This window comes from Natator depressus, chromosome 1 (genome assembly GCF_965152275.1).
Source record: "Natator depressus isolate rNatDep1 chromosome 1, rNatDep2.hap1, whole genome shotgun sequence".
NCBI lineage: Eukaryota > Metazoa > Chordata > Testudines > Cheloniidae > Natator > Natator depressus.
Window position 1 is genome coordinate 135,903,027 of NC_134234.1, and position 23,237 is coordinate 135,926,263.

At 43.3% G+C, this 23,237-nt stretch overlaps 1 protein-coding gene across 2 annotated transcripts in view; it reads right to left on the reverse strand.

The window, feature by feature from the left end:
* Positions 1 to 23,237, reverse strand: part of CTPS2 (CTP synthase 2) — a 143,906-nt gene that overhangs the window by 32,826 nt on the left and 87,843 nt on the right. For both annotated transcript variants that reach the window (XM_074967396.1, XM_074967388.1), the window contains one exon: positions 1,502 to 1,598. In XM_074967396.1, the coding sequence (XP_074823497.1) occupies positions 1,502 to 1,598 (97 nt within the window). The remainder of the gene's footprint in view (positions 1 to 1,501; positions 1,599 to 23,237) is intronic.

The window sequence follows — 23,237 nt, forward strand, 5'->3', positions numbered from 1 at the left end:
GGAAGTTCATGCAGACAGGCATCCTTTAAGTTAATCAGAAGAAACATATCAGATGAGAGAAGGTAAGCAGTGTCTGTTTGCCCTAGAATTCTGGCTAGAATGAACATGACTGGATTAAATCCACACTCAGAGCATTGGGAATGGATGTGGAGCACACTGGCTATCATATCATCCAAGTGTGCTTCAGCTTCCAAGGCAGTAAAAATAGTAGGTTTGGCATTTGCTGTGACATGCCAGGCTGGACCAATAACATTTGCTAAGCATTACTGGACCTCAAAGAACTCTAATGCCAGGGATCTTGATGGTGAAAAAATTAGAAAATTGGTTAGAATAAAAATGAACTATTATTCCATGATGGGCAACAATGGATTACATTGAATTTATGAATTACTAATGTTTATTTTATGGGAATAATGACACAAACTTTCCCATGTGACCTTTCTTCTGGCACACCCTCTGGGCAGGAGTATATCTGACAAATATCTCTGTTCAATATGGCTCAAGCTCTACCCTTAGAATTTCATTCATCACTCCCAGTGGCTTCAGCGGGAGCTGCATGTGAGCATCCAAGGGTAGACTTGGGCTCAATATTTGTTTTCCTCTCTGTGCTCCTTGTAAGCCGAATACAAAAATAGAGAGGGTTATTACCAAAGAGGCAAGGACGATCATCACAGCGTACAGTTTAAAAAGTCGCTGGAACCACCGATGTCGCATTCTGAAAAACTGAGGCTCACACTGAATAAATAACCAAACTTAATTTAAAAAATAAAACTGCAATATTTTATACAGGGAGGCTTCATGTCCTTCTTGACGACCCACTCACTTTTCTTGCTGGAAGTCCTGGATCCTGCTGCGTATACTGGTGTGTCATCAAAAAAGAGAGAGGCAGCAGCAGCAGCCTGTACTGTATAGTGAGGAATGCTTGTGCCCTTGTAAAGAATCTGGCAACATGGGGCCATCCAGGGTAGCCCATCCTTCTGGAGAGAGGAGCATTGCTGGGGAGCTAACATGTTGAAGCCAGCCTGGAGTGCTGAGCTTCCTGTCCTCCCACTGCTGCCTGCAGAGCCACAGTCTGTGCCAGCTCCCTTCACAGTGACCATTTTATCTGGTGCTTGGAGGAGAGAAGTGAAAGTGGGACAGAGAGAGAGTGAAGCTGTGTATTTTCCCCCTCCAGTGCCTCTCTGATAGTGGGTGATTCATCTGCATGCACTTCAAACAGGGAGAGAGGGAAGAGAGAGGGCTGTTAATCTGTCTTTAGTAGATGGTGTTTATAGATACTAAAAAGATTCACCCCAGGAACTAATCAGATGAATAAAAAATGCTATTTGTGTAGTTGCTTTTCAGGGTAGGGAACGTTCTAAATGTGGACTGCATGGTGTGTAAGGAGAGGCAATGAATACGACCACAAGAACATGTTCGGCACAATTCATTTAGGCCTTTAAATATGAGACAGATGGTATTTTATCATGAGAGAAAATGAAACAGCAAAGAAGTAACTTACTTAGGACAGAGTCTTCTGTTTTGAAAATAGTCCTCCTTTTCCCCAGTCTCATTGTTCCTCCCATATCTCCAGGATTGTGTTCAGGCATGTCAATGACCTTGCGAGAGAAAATATTGAAGTAGTGTTTCATGATTTCTTTCTTTAGTTGAGAAAAATATTATATAGAAGTCTGTGACATTAAAATATTAACTTTATTATATTTACAATATTTCATACATATTATTAGGCTGGAAGACCAATGAATTCCAAAGCATGTTTACCAAAGAACGCTGCTACACAGTTGGCAATCACATCATTGCCAAAAGCTTTGGTAGTGTAATCAGATTGCAATGATGGATATAAACCTAATATCCAGCCAGACCACCTTAAGGACCTAAATAAAGACTGATCTGGGTGGCACTCAATCTGCAAGGAGTCTACAGCCTTTTGGGATTTCCCATGATGATGATGGTGATGATGATATATACAACCCACATTAGGATACCATCAATGACAGCAAGACATTTTTGGGGCAAGAAAGGTGTCACAATATCACTTCAACTCTTCGATCTTATGTACCACACTTTAAATGTGTAATGCTTTGGAACCATAATTTGATCACAGCTAGCTCACATGCTGCTGAACATGATTTGCCCTGGTTTACGCTGACCGGTCAGTCGTATGCACTGTCATTTAAGTTAACTCAACTCTTCACAAAGATGTTTGACTACAATAAGATTTCGAAATGTAGACACCCTTGATTTCAAAAATTACCTTTGGAATGTGAACTAGACATATCCTGAGGTAGCCCTGACTTCCTGAGTCTGTAGGCATCCTGACACATCAGCTGCAAGAGGTGTGAACTGCCCTAGTCATATTAATGGGGTGGTGATTCTGAATCATAAATAATATCAACTTTGTTAACAGCTTTACTACAGATAACAGAAAAACATTACGAAGGAGGAGTAGGAAGTTTTGCACAAACTACTGTGCGTGGCATCTCATATAGCTATCATGAATGGGTGGAGCTTGGTTTGTGGGCAGACCTTGGGACGATATCATCTCTTTCCCTGTTGCAGCAAGACCCCTGAAAGAAGTACTTTAAGATAACTCTTAGCTTCCCATTAACATAATGAATTCTGCTCTCTAATGCTGACTGTCACCTGAAGAACCAGAAGCAGCTGAAACTGCATTTTGCCTACAGCAGAAACAGTATTCTGATGCTGCTGCACAAAACATACCATTATTTCTGATAGTCTTTGTAACCTGAACACGCTATTTAATTGAATATCTTTTTTGCGATGAGTGAGATTAGTTGCAAGGAATGATACAGGGATTACAGTTTAAAATTTTGCCCTGTTTGCCTGGTTCTGCTGGTACTAGCCATTATATCTATGGGAAATCCGTCTCACAGTGGTAAAAACTTTCAAAATGGTAGAGACACCAAATTTATGTATCCATATATGTAAAAACACATCAAGGAATGAGACTGGCCAAGAATGGTTCAGAAAATAAAAAATAGTCACCCAGAGTGGTAATCAGGAGCTGCATTTTATTAACTTTAGTTTGCCCTTCTGGCGCAATAAAAACATCCTATGAGAGCAATAATGCATTTCATAAAGTGAAGCTATACAATTCAGAAGGGATGGTGGAAGGTGCTTGGGGCACTGTGCCAATGTAATTCAGATGTGCAATTATCTCTGCATAACCTCATATCTTTCAAATGTTATTTATGATCTATATACTTGTTGTAAAGTACCATGAATAAAAACTGTGATCAAACTGGTTGAAGATTACAAACCCTGTAATTACTTCCCAAACAACATGAATGTGGGGATTATGCAGCTTCTTCAGCCAAAGTATCACTACTCCAGATATTTTTTAAATCAATTATACTTTTCTGAATTCTACTTACCATTTTATTTGCAGTACACTGGGCACAGTTACATAATCAAAACATATAATATCAGAAACAGAATGTACAAAACACACAGGGTGAAATACTGACTGAAGTCAAAGGCAAAACTCCAATGGGGAGTTGCTTGCTTGCCTCTAGAACATAGGAAGGGAAGGGCCTTTCAGTGGGTATACTGGTTCTTGCAGATGACATGGGGCGGTGGTGATAAAAGTCATTCATCCTCACTAATGATTACCCCCAATAGGATTGTGCGGGCTCCATGCATTTGCTGTTTAATGTGTATTTCAGGTTACTGAAGAAGATCATGAGGGTCAAGGTTGTTAAAATTGGAAGCTCCTAAATCCATATTTAGTCACGGCTTGAATTTCAAAAGTGCTGAGCACCGAAATAGCATTCTACAAAGTCAACTTTAGGCTCCTGTTTTTAAAAATTAGGTCTGAGAGGTTTTCATCTATTGTTACCTGAATGCTGATGATTATACTCATCTGTACTTTTTATTCCCCACTTCAAATCTAGACTTTATAATCTCTTTGCCTTCCCAATACCCGACCAACATAGGATTTTCCATGAACTTTCATTCAAAATATCCTGAAAGTAATGCTGGCAGGCAGATGGAAGCCTCTGGAGAAAATGAGAGAGATGGCAACTTCCTCCTTTGAGACTATGCCAGATTCTTGGATTCTGTGACTTTGCCATTCTAATCTGGGCCTGTCCATATACTTATCCACCCCTTAGTCACGTCCACATGAGATTACAGAACTTGGGGCTGATCTTGATGAAGAATCAAAAGCATCAGCTAGCACATAATGTGCCTTCCTATTTACTAAATGGGGAACTTCAGTTGGAACATGTTACAATTTTGCTCTGGGATGTGAACTTCTATTTTTGCCTCCAGGTAGAAAGCAAAGTGCTGATGAGTATCTCTAAAGCACTAAAAATAGCCAGTCTATGAAACCACATCTTCTCCCAAGCCCCACTACAGCAGTTATGGTTATGCAGAGATGAAATCAGAAAGGCTAAGGCACAAAATGAGTTATATCTAGCAAAGGGCACAAAAGGCAATACAAAGCTGTTCTATAAATACATTAGGAGCAAGAGAAAGACGAAGGAAAGTGTAGGTCTTTTACTTAGCAGGGAAGGAGCTTATAATCAAGAAGGTTGAAGTGTTTAATGCTTACTTTGCTACATTCTTCACTAAAAAGGTTAATGGTGATCAGATATACAACACCATTAATATTAACAAAAGGGGGGAAGGAACACAAGCCAAAATAGTGAAAGAACAGATTAAAGTATATTTAGATTCGTCATCATGGCCTGATGGAATTCATCCTGGGGTACTTAAGGAACTAGCTGAAACAATCTCAGAACCTTTAGCATTTGTCTTTGAGAACTCATGGAGGATGGGTGGGGTCCCAGAGAGCTAGAGAAGGGCAAACATAGTATAGATCTTTAAAAGGGGGAACAGTCAGATGAGGATGTTGCAGAGATCACATGTATTTTGGGCTAGGCAGCCCAAATGAAACACTGATAATGGATGAACATGACATAACAAAGTATATGTTTAGGTAATAACAGTATGGTCTCACTGGTATTAAATCACAATGATGAATGACTTTAAACACCTTTAGAGCTCAATATTTGCTAGTAATTTTCTGTTTGGAGTATTTCATTGCTATTAGGAAATGTATAAATGCAAATGAGAAAACTGTCAGGCTCAGATATTTAGTGCAAAAGCCTCACCTGTGGAAGCTGCACCACTTATCATGTTAAATATTTGCCTTCTGGCACAAGTCTTTACTGGCGGAACAACTTATCAACTAGCCTAATTTTCCCAGGACCATCAGGATTTGGAAGAGATTGTCTCACATCCTGCAATACCAACTGGGAGAATGCAATAAATCTTAGTATTTGGAAGGAGATTAAACAATTTTTTCAAACCCCCAAACCTTTCTTTTTTGTTTCAGGCTGCCATCTGTAAATGTGGCCACTTTAGAACTCTGTAACTGCAAACAGCGCCTGTGGGGAGAATCTCATTTAACAACAAATCACAACATTCCATTTACATCCAGAATTCTGTGTTATACTCTAAAATACATAGCCCTGGTCTACACTACGAGTTTAGGTCGAATTTAGCAGCATTAGATCGACTTAACCCTGCACCCGTCCACATGATGAAGCCATTTTTGTTGACTTAAAGGGCTCTTAAAATCGATTTCTATACTCCTCCTCGACGAGGGGATTAGCGCTGAAATCGACATCACTGGGTCGAACTTGGGGTAGTGTGGACGCAATTCGACGGTATTGGCCTCCAGGAGCTATCCCACAGTACTCCATTGTGACCACTCTGGACAGCACTTTCAACTCAGATGTATTAGCCAGGTACACAGGAAAAGCCCCAGGAACTTTTGAATTTCATTTCCTGTTTGGCCAGCGTGGCAACCTCATCAGCACAGGTGACCGTGCAGTCCCAGAATCGCAAAAGAGATCCAGCATGGACTGAACAGGAGGTACTGGATCTGATCGCTATATGGGGAGATGAATCCGTGCTATCAGAACTCCGTTCCAAAAGACAAAATGCCAAAATATTTGCCAAAATCTCCAAGGGCACGATGGACAGAGGCTACAACAGGGACCCGCAGCAGTGCTGCATGAAAATTAAGGAGATCAGGCAAGCCTACCAAAAACCCAAAGAGGCAAACGGCCGCTCCGGGTCAGAGCCCCAGACATGCCGCTTCTATGATGAGCTGCATGCAATTCTAGGGGGGGCCCCTACCATTACCCCACCCCAGTCCGTGGACACCTGCAAGGGGGGAGTCTCATGCAACAGGGAAGAGGATTTTGGGGATGAGGAGGAGGAGGATAGCGCACAGCAGGCAAGCGGAGAAACCGTTCTCCCTGACAGCCAGGAACTGTTTATCACCCTGCAGACAGTACCCTCCCAAGGCGGGCTTCCGGACCATGAAGCCGGAGAAGGCACCTCTGGTGAGTGTACCTTTGTAAATATAATACATGGTTTAAAAGCAAGCATGTTTAATGATTAATTTGCCCTGAAGACTTGGGATGCATTCGCGGTCAGTACAGCTACTGGAAAAGTCTGTTAACGTGTCTGGGGATGGAGCGGAAATCCTCCAGGGACATCTCCATGAAGCTCTCCTGGAGGTACTCCCAAAGCCTTTGCAAAAGGTTTCTGGAGAGGGCAGCCTTATTGCGTCCTCCATGGTAGGACACTTTACCATGCCAGGCCAGTAGCACATAGTCTGGAATCATTGCATAACAAAGCATGGCAGCGTATGGTCCCAATGTTTGCTGGCATTCAAGCAACATCTGTTGTTCATCTCTCTGTGTTATCCTCAGGAGAGTGATCATCCCAGAGAACTGGGGGGGAGGAGGTTTACTTGAGTTTGTGCTGCACGTTAACCCGAAAACGACAGCCCCTCCTTTTAAATAGCTAACCCAATGGGGGCTTGGTATGGGAAAAGAGGGCGATGCTGTTTGAAACCATTTCCACATGTTATGAAGGTTGAAGAAGCCAAAAGACTGTGGCTTACCATGGCTCCCTGCAAGCCGAATTCTGTTGCCCAGCCCTGCGTGTGTGATCTCTCACACCAAACAGGCAGGCCCTCAATATAAGAGGTAAAACACGACCTTGTACCGAAAGCACATGTGCTATGTAATGTTAACAGCTTGGTTCACCAAGAAAGAGTCTACCCATTGTTCTCTAAAATGTGTCTTTTTAAATACTACTCTCCCCATTTTTCCTCCCACAGCTGCAAATGTTTCAACGCTCCCCCTATCATCTCCATCCCAGAGGCTAGCGCAGATAAGAAGGTGGAAAAAAAGCACTCATGATGAGCACTCGTTCTCTGAGCTCATGCAGTCCTCCCGCACTGAAAGAGCTCAGCAAAATGTGTGGAGGCAAACAATATCAGAGTCCAGGAAAGCAGAAAATGAACACGAGGACAGGAGGGACGAGCGAGATAAGAGGTGGCGGGAGCAAGATGAGAGGTGGTGGCAGCACGATGAGAGGAGGCAGGATGCAATGCTGAGGCTACAGGGGGATCAAACTGATATGCTCCGGCGTCTGGTGGAGCTGCAGGTAAGGCAGCAGGAGCACAGACCGCCCCTGTAGCCCCTGTGTAACCGCCTGCCCTCCTCCCCAAGTTCCATAGCCTCCTCACCCAGATGCCCAAGAACGTGGGGGAGGTGGGGCTCCAGGCACCCAACCAGTCCACCCCAGAGGATTGCCCAAGCAACAGAAGGCTGGCATTCAATAAGTTTTGAAGTGCAGTGTGGCCTTGCCCTTCCCTCCTCCCCTCATCCACCACTCCACCTGGTGCTTCCCTCCTCCCCCACCCCTCTCGGGCTATCTTGGCAGTTATCCCCCTATTTGTGCGATGAATTAATAAAGAATGCATGATTTTGAAACAACAATGACTTTATTGCCTCTGCAAGCGGTGATCGAAGGGGGGAGGTCGGTTGGCTTACAGGGAAGTAGAGTGAACCAAGGGGGCGGGTTTTCATCAAGGAGAAACAAACAGAACTTTTACACCGTAGCCTGGCCAGCCATGAAACTGGTTTTCAAAGCTTCTCTGATGCGCAGCACGCCCTGCTGTGCTCTTCTAATCGTTCTGGTGTCTGGCTGCGTATAATCAGTGACCAGGCCATTTGCCTCAACCTCCCACCCTGCAATAAACGTCTCCCCCTTACTCTCACAGATATTGTGGAGCACACAGCAAGCAGCAATAACAATGGGAATATTGGTTTCGCTGAGGTCTAACTGAGTCAGTAAACTGCGCCAGCGTGCTTTCAAACGTCCAAATGCACATTCTACCACCATTCTGCACTTGCTCAGCCTATAGTTGAACAACTCCTGACGACTGTCCAGGGTGCCTGTGTATGGCTTCATGAGCCATGGCATTAAGGGGTAGGCTGGGTCCCCAAGGATAACTACAGGAATTTCAACATCCCCAACAGTTATTTTCTGGTCTGGGAAGTAAGTCCCTTCCTGCAGCTGTTCAAACAGACCAGAGTTCCTGAAGATGCGAGCGTCATGTACCTTTCCCAGCCATTCCACGTTGATGTCGGTGAAACGTCCCTTCTGATCCACCAGTGCTTGCAGCACCATGGAAAAGTATCCCTTGCAGTTTATGTACTGTCTGCCTTGGTGATCTGGTCCCAAGATAGGGATATGCGTTCCGTCTGTCGCCCCACCACAGTTAGGGAATCCCATTGCAGCAAAGCCATCCATTATGACCTGCACATTTCCCAGAGTCACTAATCTTGATAGCAGCAGCTCAGTGATTGCATTGGCTACTTGGATCACAGCAGCCCCCACAGTAGATTTGCCCACTCCAAATTGATTCCCGAATGACCGGTAGCTGTCTGGCGTTGCGCCAGACTTACAAGCCAAGCTTACAGAGGGCTATCTCCACTCACTTGTTAACTGTGAGGGCTGCTCTCATCTTGGTATTCTTGCACTTCAGGGCAGGGGAAAGCAAGTCACAAAGTTCCATGAAAGTGCCCTAACGATTGCGAAAGTTTCTCAGCCACTGGGAATCATCCCAGACCTGGAACGCTATGCGGTCCCACCAGTCTGTGCTTGTTTCCCGGGCCCAGAATCAGCGTTCCACAGCATGAGCCTGCCCCATTGCCACCAGGATGTCCAAATTGCCAGGGCCCATGCTTTGAGAGAAGTCTGTGTCCATGTCCTCATCACTCTCGTCACCACGCTGAAGTCGCCTCCTCGCCTGCTTCTGCAGTTTCTGGTTCTGCACATACTGCAGAATAATGTGCGAGGTGTTTACAATGCTCATAACTGCCACGGTGATCTGAGCGGGCTCCAAGCTTGCCGTGGTATGGCATCTGCAGGAAAGCAGAGTTGCAGCAGAAGCGGTGGCTGACGACGGATGCCACGAGAAGAGATATTTATAGAGAACGACGAGAGGACCTGAGAGGTGGATTCATGAGAGCAGGAAAGCACAGTTGCAGCGGAAGCAGTGGAGGATGATGGTTAGCACTGCGCACATTTCCCAAGGAAGAACACACGTACCCGGGAGCCCATGATAGACAACATGGAGAAATTCGCTATTGAGACAATAGTAGCAAAGCAGAGTTGCAGCGGAAACGGTATATGACGACGGTTAGCAGTCCTACTGCACCATCTTCTGCCAGCAGCACCCAGGACACAACAGCGGCAGTGTCAGTGAGCTGAGCTGAGCGGGCTGCATGCTTGCTGTGGTATGGCGTCTGCGTGGAAAAAAGGCACAAAACGATTGTCTGCCATTGCTTTCACGGAGGGAGGGGCGACTGACAACATGAACCCAAAACCACGCACAACAATGTTTTTGCCCCATCAGGCCCTGGGAGCTTAACCTAGAATTCCAATGGGTGGCGGAGACTGTGGGAACTGTGGGATAGCTACCCACAGTGCACCACTCCGTAAGTCGATGCTATCCACAGTAGTGAGGATGCATTCCACCAACTTAATGCGCTTAGTGTGGACATACGCAATCGACTGTATAAAATCAATTTCTAAAAATAGATTTCTATAATATCGACCTAATTTCGTAGTGTAGGCATACCCATAGAAAGTGGAAGTACTCACAAAGCAAACCAAATAAACTCGCTATGCTACTTTAGGATTTGTACAGTTAGCTCCACATCCACAATAGGCTATGTCATATCCTTGAATTGATATAATTTGATTTTAAAGACTCTTTCTGGAAAATCAGTAAGAACTTCAGTTTTGTCTGCCATTTTAATCCTCTCCTGTTTAGGGAACAAATGATTTGTCACTGCGGAAAGCACTCAATATTAATATAAGTGCTGATCAAATTGCCAGAAGAAGGAATGACTATAGAGATTAGCTAAACACTGAGAGCTCAAAGGATAATGCTAACAGTAACATAGGTGTGCAGAGGGGAAAGCAGATGGTTTCATGAAATGAAGCGGTAGGTGCTGCTGAATACTAATACCTATTGGCGTAGTTAGGAAAATCCCAGCAATGAAAACCAACAAAAACTCCCCTTAAAATGCCCCAGGCATCCTTTCATTTATTGCTGTCCAGGGGTAATCAATATTTGCTAGATTTAGATTGATCTGTTTCAATGAAGATAAGTATATTGTTCAGCAGGCCCAACCAATCAGAAAGCAGTAATGTTAAACTAATACATTGGAAATTTTTTAAAAATTACAAACGAAGGAAGTCCATTTGAAGTGAGAATCAATCAGCTATAGTTGAAAAATTGGCACTGAAGCAAGTGTGAACATGAATACAGAAAATTTCTTCCCACACTTTTCAAATCTTAGTTATTGGCAGAAGATGCACAGACTACAAAACTTCTATGGCCAGTACTAAGCAAATGAAAACATTAAACGCAACAAAATATATTTTTGCCCCAAAGAACACTGAATTCCAAGCAAGCAAAATTATTATTACACACATCTAAAACACTCATCACCACAGGATCTGCCAGTCAACCACTGGGTTCATCTAGTTTGTCTCAAATTATATCCATTTCCTGCAAAACGATGACTGCCATCTGTAAACTTGGAAATTTAAAATTATCAATGGCCCAATCATACATCCCTTACTCACATCAGTAATCACGTTGAAAGATGGGGCTCATTATTTGTCTTCACTGGATTGTACTATAGTACCCAAAAATCCTTCCATGGCCTAATCTAGCTAACTGAACCACATGACTTCAGGCCGAAAATTGTTAGGTTCTTTCTGAGATTTTTGACATTTTTTAAATCCTTGCAAATTCTTATCTACACTCCTGTGGTAAGATAACTTCAGCCATTTCCCATTTTCAACACTTGTCCTATCTGAGTTTTATCATTTCCTTATTTTGAATTAAGTCATTGCCCTGGTGCATTTATTTAATCAAGGTCTAAGCCCTCTGAGAAGGATTCCACTTGAAAAAGCAGAAATTTTAGTACATATAATTTTACCTGAAAATAATCTTACAAAGTACATAAAAAGGATGTTCCTTTTTAAAACAATGATTTCTCATTCATAACTCACTGAAATTGTAAAGATAATGGGGATGCTGATGTGGGAAGCCCACAAAGGCATTATTTACTACATTTTAGAGCTAGTTTAAATCTATCCAAATTTTCCTCAATATTCTGTGATACAGGAGGACCAGGAAGCAGTGGTAGAGTGTTTAGAGGGGAACTATATAAACCCTAAGCTAATTAAGGTGTGGTTCCCTGTAGACTAGGGAGGGTTGCTACAGGTTAATTGGAGCACCTGTTGTCAATTAAGACCCTGTCAGGAACCTAATAAAACCCCCTGCTTCAGGCAGTTGGTGGTGGTGGTTGTTACACCAGAGCTTGGAGGTGTGTTGTGAGATTTGGAAGACCAGAGAACTGAAGTAAGGGAGACTCTATCCCCCCAGCATCTAAGGACTGAGGATAACTCCACCTAAGGGGGATGAGGGTAAGAAACCTGCAGGGGTTGAGAGGGGCTGGGACTCAGAGTGAGGAGCAAACCCAGACCCCTCCCTCGCTTCCCTCTATCACTTTCCTGGGCCACTAGCGGGGCCCTTGCTGCCTAAGAGCAGGGGCAAGGGTTGGTGTCTTAGTCCCCTTGCCCCCCCCCCCAAGAAAAGCACAGGACCCACCATATGAACATTGGCCATCTTGTCACAATTCATATTGCACCAAAATCTTCTTTGTTTTCTGTTTGGATATTTAGCATTAATACCACTTGATTTCAGAATATTTCTAGTATTTCATGCATGATATTTTTGGCATTGATATGAAGATCATGATACTTAGCATAGCTGCTGGCCATTTCAATAGATTAATAAAATCAAACAAATACAGCAAATAAAATTCTCACATAAAACAGAAAAAAATCACTAGTACAAATGAGATTAGACACTTGAAAGCTCAAATCCTCCCTAAAACTAGAGTTAACAAACTCCTATTGACAAGATATGGCATGAGCTGACAGCCACTTGCAATTTGTCTTTAATTTTATAATTGTAATAAAAACTGGATACAGTTTATTTGTAGAGTTACACAAAGGATCTTAATCAAAACTCTGCATCCAAATACCCCTGGACTTCAGAGGGGTTCAAAATCTGAACTTTTGCAGCTAGCCTCTGACTCACTAGTGGGTTAAACCAAAACCCTGGATCCTAACATTCCAAAACTTTGGAGGGAGAATCTCAAACTTACAGTCTAAATTTTATAGCTTGGGCTGATTTCTAGTTTAACATGACCTATGGCCCTGATTCTGGGAAACACTTAATCGTGTGCTTAAGTTTATCCATCGATACATGCTGTTCTGAACAGGAGTGCTTTCCTGAATCGGGGCCAATACGAATACATATGTGAACCCAGTTAGCTAGAGGAGGAGGTTAGCATGACCCTTGAGACTCTGACTCAATTACCCTTAGGTCTTGTTTATACTTAATTTTTTTTCCTTAGAGTGTAGCATTGGTGAGAGCAATATCAGACTTTCACCATCATTTTGATTTCTCTCTGAATAGAGCTAGATGACCTGGTGGCTAAAATGGCAGCCAGCAACCAGTCTGCTCTAGCACTTCCACTTATTGCTGGCCCTGGAGGAGCTGCACTGGTGCTATATAGAGCAACAGAGGGAGAATTTCACAAAAAGCTGAGAGTAGACAGAATTAACAATGAAGTTAACATGATACCACTTCTGATTCACATGGGGCCAGATCATCCTACTCTAAAGAAAACTCTTGTAGGGTTAAAGGCGAGTCCCTTAGAGGAGTTTTTCTTAGATGATTCCATTTGGGTGAGGTTGGTGCCTTCCTAGATTTGGAAAACAAATCCTTGTCGGTATACCTTTAGAAAAAATCTTCTCTGTAGATGCTTTCTGTAGTATAACTGATTGCACATAGCAAGAGATCACAGAAAGTACAGCAAGGAACTGAACCTTGATAAATTAAAAAGATCACAGTCCATTTTGGTAGAAATGTCTGTCATAAATCATTTGGAAGTGTGCCCCAAAAGAATCTGGAGCAAGATCATCAACAAATTAAAACTGTTATTTATATGGACTGACAACGGAAAATCTTTCATAACCAAGTTGGTGTGGCAGCCCGGAAAAACTTCAAAGAGTTGTCCCAATCCACGGTCCTCAAGCTCGTATGAATCTTTTAGCAATTCCGGTTTTGTTATACACTATCTAAAATTTCAATCTCTCATACTTAGCATTTCCTTTTGGAACTGATTCAGACCCACACTTGTGAACTCTGAAAAAGCTGCTGGAGGAGAAAGAGAAGGAGTCATCTTGCCCTACTGCGTGACAGACTAGAGCAGAGGTGGGCAAACTACAGCCCGTGGGCCACATCTGGCCCGCGGGACTGTCCTGCCCAGCCCCTGAGCTCCCCGCTGGGGAGGCTAGCCCCCGGTCCCTCCCCCACAGCCATGCCATCGCGTGGGCGGAGCTCTGGGCAGCAGGGCTGCGCGCTCCTGTAGGGCAGTGCAGCAGCGTGTCTGGCTCTGGCCGGGCGGCGCGGCTGCCAGACATGCTGCTCTGAGCAGCATGGTAAGGGGGCCGGTGCCTGTGCTGAGGGGTTGGATAAGGGGCAGGGGGTCCCGGGGGACAGTCAGGGGACAGGGAGCAGAGGGCGGTTGGATGGGGCGGAGGCTCAAGGGGAGGGGGGGCAGGGGATGGGGAACAGGGGGCAGTTGGATAGGGCAGAGGTTTTGAGGGGGGCAGGGGGGAACAGGGGGGTTAGATACGGGGTGGGGTCCTGGGCGCAGTTAGGGGCAGGGAGTCCCAGGAGGGGGCAGTCAGGGGACAAGGAGCAGGAGGGGTTGGATGGATCGGGGGTTCTGTGGGGGGCAGTCAGGGGGTGGGAAGGGGTGGAGGCCAGGCTGTTTGGGGAGGCACAGCCTTCCCTACCCGGCCCTCCATACAGTTTCGCACCCTGATGTGGCCCTCGGGCCAAAAAGATTGCCCACCCCTGGACTAGAGGCTGGATACACACCATCCCCTTCTTTGTATCCTCTCACAGATGCCCAAGTAGATTTGCTGCTCACCCTCCCTGTCTGGAATTACTGGGCTTGCAGAGCATGGAAGTTCCATGAACTGATAAAGACAGGCTGAGAACTCAGTCATATAAAATACTCTTTGCTGTCTCTTGTTTTTTCTTCTGTTTTCTTTGCTCTTTTTTTTATTTTGTGGCCTGCATCTCCCATTTCTTTACTCACCAGAAGGCTCCATGCTGCTCAAGGTAGGGGTCTGGGAGCCAACTGGTAGTTCCAGTAGCCTTTATGTGTTCTTGCAGCTCAGCTCTATGCTACAGGAACAAAAAGAGAAGAGAAGACTGTGCCAGAAGTTTCCCCATAGCTGGCTACATTAGAAGCCACTTCTGGAACAGCACAGTAAGGCAGTCGACTTCCAGGGACCCACTTGCTACTTTCTCCACAGCCACAGAAGCATGCTTGCAGTGCTGGGATAGGTGGAGTCATACTATTTTATTCACCCCTTCTCTCGTGAGTTCTGACCTGCCCCTCTCAACTGGTATCTAGTAAAAGAAGTGCTGGCCTAGGAACCAGGACGTGTTGAGTTCCCTCACTGTCCTTAACAATACTTTCCACTCAGAGCTTTGCAAACTGAACATATTGTCCCCATTTTACTGGTGGGGAAACTTAGTGTAAAAGAGGTTAAGTGATTTGGTTGAGGGGCACTGCCTAAAAGTCAGGAGGCCTTTCTAACCTTGGTTCTGACAAAAACTTGCTGAGACCTTGGGCAAGTCACTTAACTTCACAGCGCTTCCATTTGTTGAAAGTATATCTACAGGCATTTTTTTAGTTATGAAATAAAATGCAATATATTATCAAGGCCGGTGGTCAGAATAGAACTCAGTCCCTTCAGGCACCAAACTTGGTCTTTAATCCAGTTGATCCCATGGCTGTTGGGGAAGACTTCTACCATGAATTTTTGCATCACGCCTTGGCAAAATGTCAAGTGAAAAACGCTTTGCAGGTTTTCATCTGCCTCGCTGCAGATGTTCGTCAGTCTCCTGAAAATTCAACATTTTCGGAGTCCAAAATCCTATGTAAACAAACTCATGAAAAATTCTCAACCTGTTTTCTTGACCAACTGCTTCCATCAATTTTGCCCTGTGAGAGTATTACTGCTTTATTGATAAAATCCTTTATAACTGTGTCTGTATGCACAATCTCTACTAAAGCCAACTATACATTTTTTTCCAAATACATAATCATTGCATATAAAATGCAATCCATAAATATTTTAAAACCAAACGTATCAAACTGATTACTTTAATTTTCAGGTAGATATCATAGGAACATTTCCTTTCAGGCTTTACCAGAAGCCCAGAAAGATGTCAAACAAATCCCACAAAGAACTTAGATGGGTTTTGACCTGTTATGCTGCAGAAAGGGGGCAATCCTGGCCAGCTGTCCCAGAGTGAACTGAAACTTGAGACTCATTGAAGCTAAGTGCAGGCAAAGTGGCTGAACTCATGGAACAGATATGGAAAAGTACAGGTGAGCTGGGGTCTTGTGTCGATGTGGGTAATCTTTGCTAAGGACTTGAATTTAACTAGAAGTGAGTGGAACAAACTTCCTGCACTTTGTGCCTGATCCAATTCCCATTAGAATAAATGGCCAAACTTCAGTAGCACAGGATTGGACTATTTATGACTTAACAAGAATCCAACCACAATCACTTCACATCACTCCACTCACATCTACTCATGCTGTTAACCTCATCACAGTCCCCCCGGGAGACTTCTCCAACTCAAGCTGTTAGGGTGTTCCTAGCCTTTTATATCTTTGTTAGGATAAACTCCTGCTCCCTCTGAAGTGAGCTAAATGCAGCTGAACTATATTAGGATTGGGAGGCTATTCAGAGGACCAGAAAGAAGGGGTTTCATGGGACTAGCCAAGCTTGGGGTGGGTAACCGTGATTATGTGGCTCCCCTGGCCAAACTCCCCACTAGAGGGGAGCTTTGCCCAGGCTGGAGTTCTCTGTGTGGGACTGGTGGAGGACAGAAGTCTTCTTCTCCAGCCACAGATTACTATCTGTGCTACTGCATGGCCAGTCTCAGAGATGCAGCCATTACTCCTGTGCTCCCTGATATATAACTGCACATTGCAAAGGGGTAAAAGATTTGATCTTCAAACCCCCAGGTGCTCCTGTCTCCAATCTGAGCTCTGTCTATTCCTTTATTCAGTATTTAGTTATTTCTCTTCCCAAATACTAGAAGTGGGGGGGGGGGTGGATCTTTATAAAGATCTAATAGGTGTAAATTTTGAAAAATAGGTAAGAAGGGTATTCATTTTACAAGCAATGATTAAAGATTTTAATTATACCTTAACTAACTTAATGGAAAAATCAATGGAAAATTTGATCTTGGACAGTCCACCTGGTGCTTTCTTAATAAAATGCCAGGTACTTAGTCACAACTGATTTAGTGTCAAGGAAGAGAAACACAAATGTCTTTCCACTGCCCCCCAAATCCTACCAATGTTCTGATGCGTTCTTATATAATCAGTGCTTTACATATTTCACAATATTTTCTATCACTTGCCATGTTTACAAAACATGCACCTTACTTGCCATTGAAACAGATGGATACAAAGCAGGACAGCATAATATAATAAACATATTTGTCATACACACAACAATAAATCAACAGAAGAAAAGTGTAGGTTTGAGTGCTCAGAATCAACAGTATCTAGCTTCATAACCTCTCTAACGCATCATCAGTGATCTACAACCCATCCTGGACAATGATCCCTCATTTTCACAGGCCTTGGGAGGCAGGCAAGTCCTCACTCACAGACAACCTGCCAACCTGAAGCATATTCTCACCAGCAACTACACACCACACCATAGTAACTCTAACTCAGGAATCAATTCATGCAACAAACCTCAATGCCAACTCTGCCCACATCTACACCAGCGACACCATCACAGGACTTAACCAGCTCAGCCACACCACCACCAGTTCATTCGCCTGCACGTCCACCAATGTAATATACACCAGCAATGCCCCTCTACTATGTACATCGGCCAAACTGGACAGTCCCTACGTTAAAGGATAAATGGACACAAATCAGATATTAGGAATGGCAATATACAAAAACCTGTAGGAGAACACTTCAACCTCCCTGGACACACAATAGCAGATTTAAAGGTAGCCATCCTGCAGCAAAAAAAACTTCAGGACCAGACTTCAAAGAGAAACTGAGCTTCAGTTCATTTGCAAATCTGACACCATCAGCTCAGGATTAAACAAAGACTGGGAATGGCTAGCCAACTACAAAACAGTTTCTCCTCCCTTGGTGTTCACACCTCAACTGCTAGAAGAGGGCGTCATTCTCCCTGATTGAACTAACCTCGTTATCCCTAGCCTGATTCTTGCTTGCATATTTATACCTGCCTCTGGAATTTTCCACTACATGCATCCGACAAAGTGGGTATTCACCCACAAAAGCTTATGCTCCAATACGTCTCTTAGTCTATAAGGTGCCACAGGACTCTTTGCCGCTTTTACAGATCCAGACTAACATGGCTACCCCTCTGATACTTAGCTTCATAATTGTAATCTAGATCACCCTATTGCATATAAGATTTAGCAATTTAGGCAAACTGCAGCTACAGGGCCTGATCCAGAACTCATTGAAATCAATGGAAAACCCCCCAATAATTTCAAGGGGCCCATAGTTGAGAGAGGTTAGCCATTCCCGCAGTGTCTTGAGGAAAAACGGATACACAAACAAAGTTAGTAGCAGGACTACTTCATGGCAATTGCAGGTTGGAAATTGGATGTGTCATTGCCAGTCCTCTTATCAGGGGAATTTAACTGCAGAAATTAACATTACATATTTTTCACTTTTTATTAATCCCCACAGGATATATCTAACATATTTAAAGAGATGAACAAAAATAATGATGGAGAAGTCAGTCTGGAGGAATTCAAGGCTGCGCTAGCCAAGCTGAAAAGGTCTGGCCAGTAAAATATTCTACAAAGGGGAGGAGCATCACAACTACAAGAAAGGAGAGAAAAAACACTGACTTCATAAAACAAATAAGTCTTTAAAGCCACAGATTTATTTGTTTTTTATTGTGAGAAAAGTGACCATGAGAAAATAAGGACCTTTTTTAACAAAGATAAAATAAGATGCACACTTTATTCTCAAAGATGCTCACCTTTATCATATTCCAGTTATTTCATAGTCACTAAACAGTCTTAGTAAAGCAGTTCCATTAGGAGCCAGGAAAAAGAATCAATCACTCCACGTCCTCTTTCCCCACCAGACCATCACTGAGCAATCCCCATCACTGGGTTCTGGAGGTTTCCAAGGGTTGCTCATAAAGGCCTTCGGACCCCTGTAAACATTAACATCTCCAGCAGGTCCTGTGGAGAGACCTAGCCACGCTACTTCCTCTCTTCTACTCCCACCAAACCACCTTCAGACCCATTAGCAAAAGAGACCGCCTTGGATTCCGATGACGGAAGTTTCCCATTGTCAGGTATCACTTGTCCCAACATTCTGTCATCCCCCTGCCCTGCCCTGGGATGAATTTAGTGAGTCTTAGACCACAGAATTGGGTAATTGCTTTCAGGAAAGAAATTGAGTGGGCAGCAGACAAAAGATTAGTAGATTATCCTAATCTACATTTTATTCCAGTCAGAATGTACCCTTGTTGTGGTAGAGCTTTTGGCTGAGGAAATGTTATTGGTAAGTAATTTTTGTGAGCTGAGTGTGAATTCTTGGAAGCGCCTTTGAGAATGGCTGAAACACAAATTTTTTTTAAAAGATTCTCTTTTTAATTCTAAAATAAAACAACAAACCAATACAACAAATTTGTAATTAATGCTGAATTTGTTTTTTAACCTCTTCCTCCACGGCAGGTAAGGGCAAGGTGGTAGAAAGGGATACCAGCTAGAGGTTTGTTGTTACCTTGCTTGAGTATGCTTTGAAGCACCTGGAAGTACTCATCTCATGGGAAGAAGTTAGAATTATGAACTTTTTTCCCCCTTCAAATAGTTAGTCTCTAAATGTCTTTGTTTTTCTTTCTCCCTCCCCAATTTATTTGACTAGAATGAAGGACAGGAAAATGGAACTGTATTCAGATACTGAAACTGAGACAGATAAAGTTTATTGGATTTCAAGCGAAATCTCTGGTATTAAGAGGCAATACGGAGTGTCTGAGCTTGCAGTTACATTCTATTCCATTCCTTTCCATTAGAAGGGCACGTACCAAAAATATTTACTTATCTTGGTTTGAATTCTGCATGAGGAGGAAAAAAAAGACCCTATTCTGTCTGTGATTCAAGGTCAAAGAACTCATTTTATTTTTATGTAACAAAAACTGTTCAGCTGAGATGGGCAGATTTAATAATTTTAAAGTGAATTTGCTGATCATTGTGAGATATTGTTGCTTCTGTTTTATATTCAGCTAACTTGAGATTCCAAACTGAAGAGAAAATCATACCACTTTACTGCTTAAGATGATCCCACGAGAATGTCTGATTTATAACTTGGAGCAAATAAACCAACCTAGATGGAAGAGGAAGTTCTACTGCACAAGCTGAGCCAAGTGTCCAGGAAACTTTCCTTGAGGCACATCCCCACCCCAGCTCACCCACTCCACTAACAAGGCCAGCCTCAATGACCTGCCCAAGATGCACAAGTTTACAAAGGGCAAACAATGAGTAGGCACTGCATAAAAATAACAACCCCACCTATTAGCTCATACTCACTTTTCTCACAATTAAAAAAAAACCCCATAAATCTGTGGCTTTAGGAACTTATTTTTGATGAGGCCCATGTTGTTTCTCTCCTTTCTTGTAGTTGTGAAGGTGGGCTTGAACCCTAGACCTTCAGATAGAACCACTAGTACTTGAGCTAAGAGACTGTCTTCGTTAGCTAGAAGCTGTGGTAAAATCTTAGTCTCTTATGCAGATCAGCCAGGATAGGAAGACAAAAACGCATTATCCTAGTGTGGCTTGAGTAACCCACAACATATACAAAACATCCATACAGTACAAACACGATCGCCACCATGAGTCAATGTACCATGAGATGTGTGGCACAAATGTTCACCAAGATGGGGTGGAAAAGGAAAAGCAAGTAAACATAACACAAAGTAGTGCAAAGATACTACAAAGTGAACACACAAGTTAAAATTGTGGTGTAAATTGTGTTGACTTGACACTTTAAGGCCACGTATTATCATATCCCACAAAGATCTGAGTCCCAAGATACAAAAGACCACACAGGTAATCGCAAAGGTAAACAGCACACTCAGTCCTGTTGCCAAGCCATGCTGCACGCAATCCTATTTGTTTCACGAGCTGCTCAGCTGTGAGTCCATGCTGTGAGAACTACAAAGAGTAACCAATTCAAACTAATTGTAACAGTTAAAATATTGATTACTGCAATTTATTCTAATGAATGAGCCTACTTCCCTGCTATTCCTCTTTAATATTTAATACTTGTTGCCAAAATACAACACAGTCTGACTTTCCAAAGATAGACTCATAGACTTTAAGGTCCAAAGGGACTAGTAAGATCATTGAGTCTGACCTCCTGCACATTGCAGGCCACAGAACCTCACCCACCCACTCCTGAATGACCCAAAGGCTCAGCAAAGCTACGGTAATTCTCATCCCTATTCATCCTGGACCACATTCCTTCCTTTCGTTAGCTTTTTGCCTTCCAAAAGACCACAGTAACAACTTTCACCAGGAACGTTTTGGTAGGGCAGCAGGACCACTTCACTGGTTTCTTAAGAGAGCACTCTTTAAATACCCACCATGCAGATATTTTTAGGGTATTGTTTATTTATTTTCTTCCTTTCCTCCCTCCTCCCAGTTTTGGTATGGTTTGGTTTAGTTTCTTGCCTACTACATACTCTACCTCAATTCACCAGTATTAGTACCCCACGCTCCATTTAAAAGCATACAAAGTTGAAATAAAACTGTGTAATTGCAACTGGCCAGTTCCACCACTGGATGGCAATATTACTTAGCAAATTACCAGCATAAACAGATCTAACAAGTTTCAGAGTGGTAGCCGTGTTAGTATGTATCAGCAGAAAGAATGAGGAGTACTTGTGGCACCTTAGAGACTAACAAATTTATTTGGGCATAAGCTTTCGTGGACTAAGCCCAATTCATCAGATGCATGCAGTGGAAAATACAGTAGGAAGATATATATACACAGAGAACATGAAAAAATGGGCGTTGCCATACCAACTCTTAATGAGACCAATCGATTAAGGTGGGCTGTTATCAGCAGGAGAAAAAAACCTTTTGCAGTGATAATCATGATGGCCCATTTCAAACAGTTGACAAGAAGGTGTGAGTAACACTAGGGGGAAAATTAGCATGGGGAAATAGTTTTTAGTTAGTGTAATGACTCATTCACTCCCAGTCTTTATTCAAACCTAATTTAATGGTGTCCAGTTTGCAGATTAATTCCAGTTCTGCTGTTTCTCGTTGGAGTCTGTTTTTGAAGATTTTTTGTTGAATAATTGTGACTTTTAGGTCTGTAATTGGTAGGTTGAAGTGTTCTCCGACTGGTTTTGAATGTTATAATTCTTGACATCTGATTTGTGTCCATTTATTCTTTTGCGTAGAGACTGTACAGTTTGGCCAATGTATATGGCAGAGGGGCATTGCTGGCACATGATGGCATATATCACATTGGTAGATGCGCAGGTGAACGAGCCTCTAATAGTGTGGCTGATGTGATTAGGTCCTATGATGGTGTCCCTTGAATAGATATGTGGACAGAGTTGGCAACGGGCTTTGTTGCAAGGATAGGTTCCTGGGTTAGTGTTTTTGTTGTGTGGGGTGTGGATCTAACAAGGATCTTCTTAAGGGCTGGTTGTAAAGAATTATGGGAATCTATAGACGGTTTGTCTGTAGTGCAGTCACTAGAGCTTGTAATTACTTTTACTCTCTTGCAGGGACAGTCTCAAGCTTAGCTCAAGAGACGCATACGATGCTGAAAGTGGCCTGTCTGCTAAATGGTCTTTGATGGCCTGTATTTTACCCAAAGTACAGAGAGCCATTCCAATGTGTGACATCTCATGAGCCATCAGGGATGGAAACTACACGACTGGAAAGCATTTCAGTGATGTGCACTAGGATTTTATAGCCCTTGTGAACTGAGATAGTAGACCTTACAATATCATTATTGAGACGATCCTCATGCCTCCCCCTCCCTGAGAACGTTAGAACCACAGTTAATGCTCCATGCCATCCAAAAGCTTTTCTGAAATGACATAAAGCACTGACCTCTAATTCTAGGAGTTCCTGAGAATACTATACCCCATGATAGAACTGAACTTGGGGGGAAAGCAGTGAGGCTATTAGAATGACCTGATCTTCAAAAGTCAGTATAAACTAATTCTTAAAAAGTCAATACTTTTGTTATTAAAAGTTAACTACAGTAAAATTTGTATTATCTGGCACATTACCAACTGGAAATCTCTATAAACTGGCATTTCTGATCTTCATTGAAAGTCCGGTTTATACTCCAGTTGGTGTGGGGCCGGCAGGCTCCCTATCTGGCTCCGCGTGGCCCCCCAGAAGCGGCGACATGTTCCTGCTGCTCATAGGTGGAGGAATGACCACACGGGGTTCAGTGTGCGGGAAGGGGTGTGGGACTGGGGGTTGGGGCACGGGAGGGGGTGCACGGTGCGGGCTCTGGGAGGGAGTTTGGGTGTGGGACGGGGCTCAGGGCAGGGGCCTGGGGCATGGGTGGAGAGCAGGGTGCCAGATCCGGGTGTTAGTTATTAGTATTAGTTCACCAAGCACACCAAGCACGCTAACTTCGGGCAGCTCCCCACAAGTG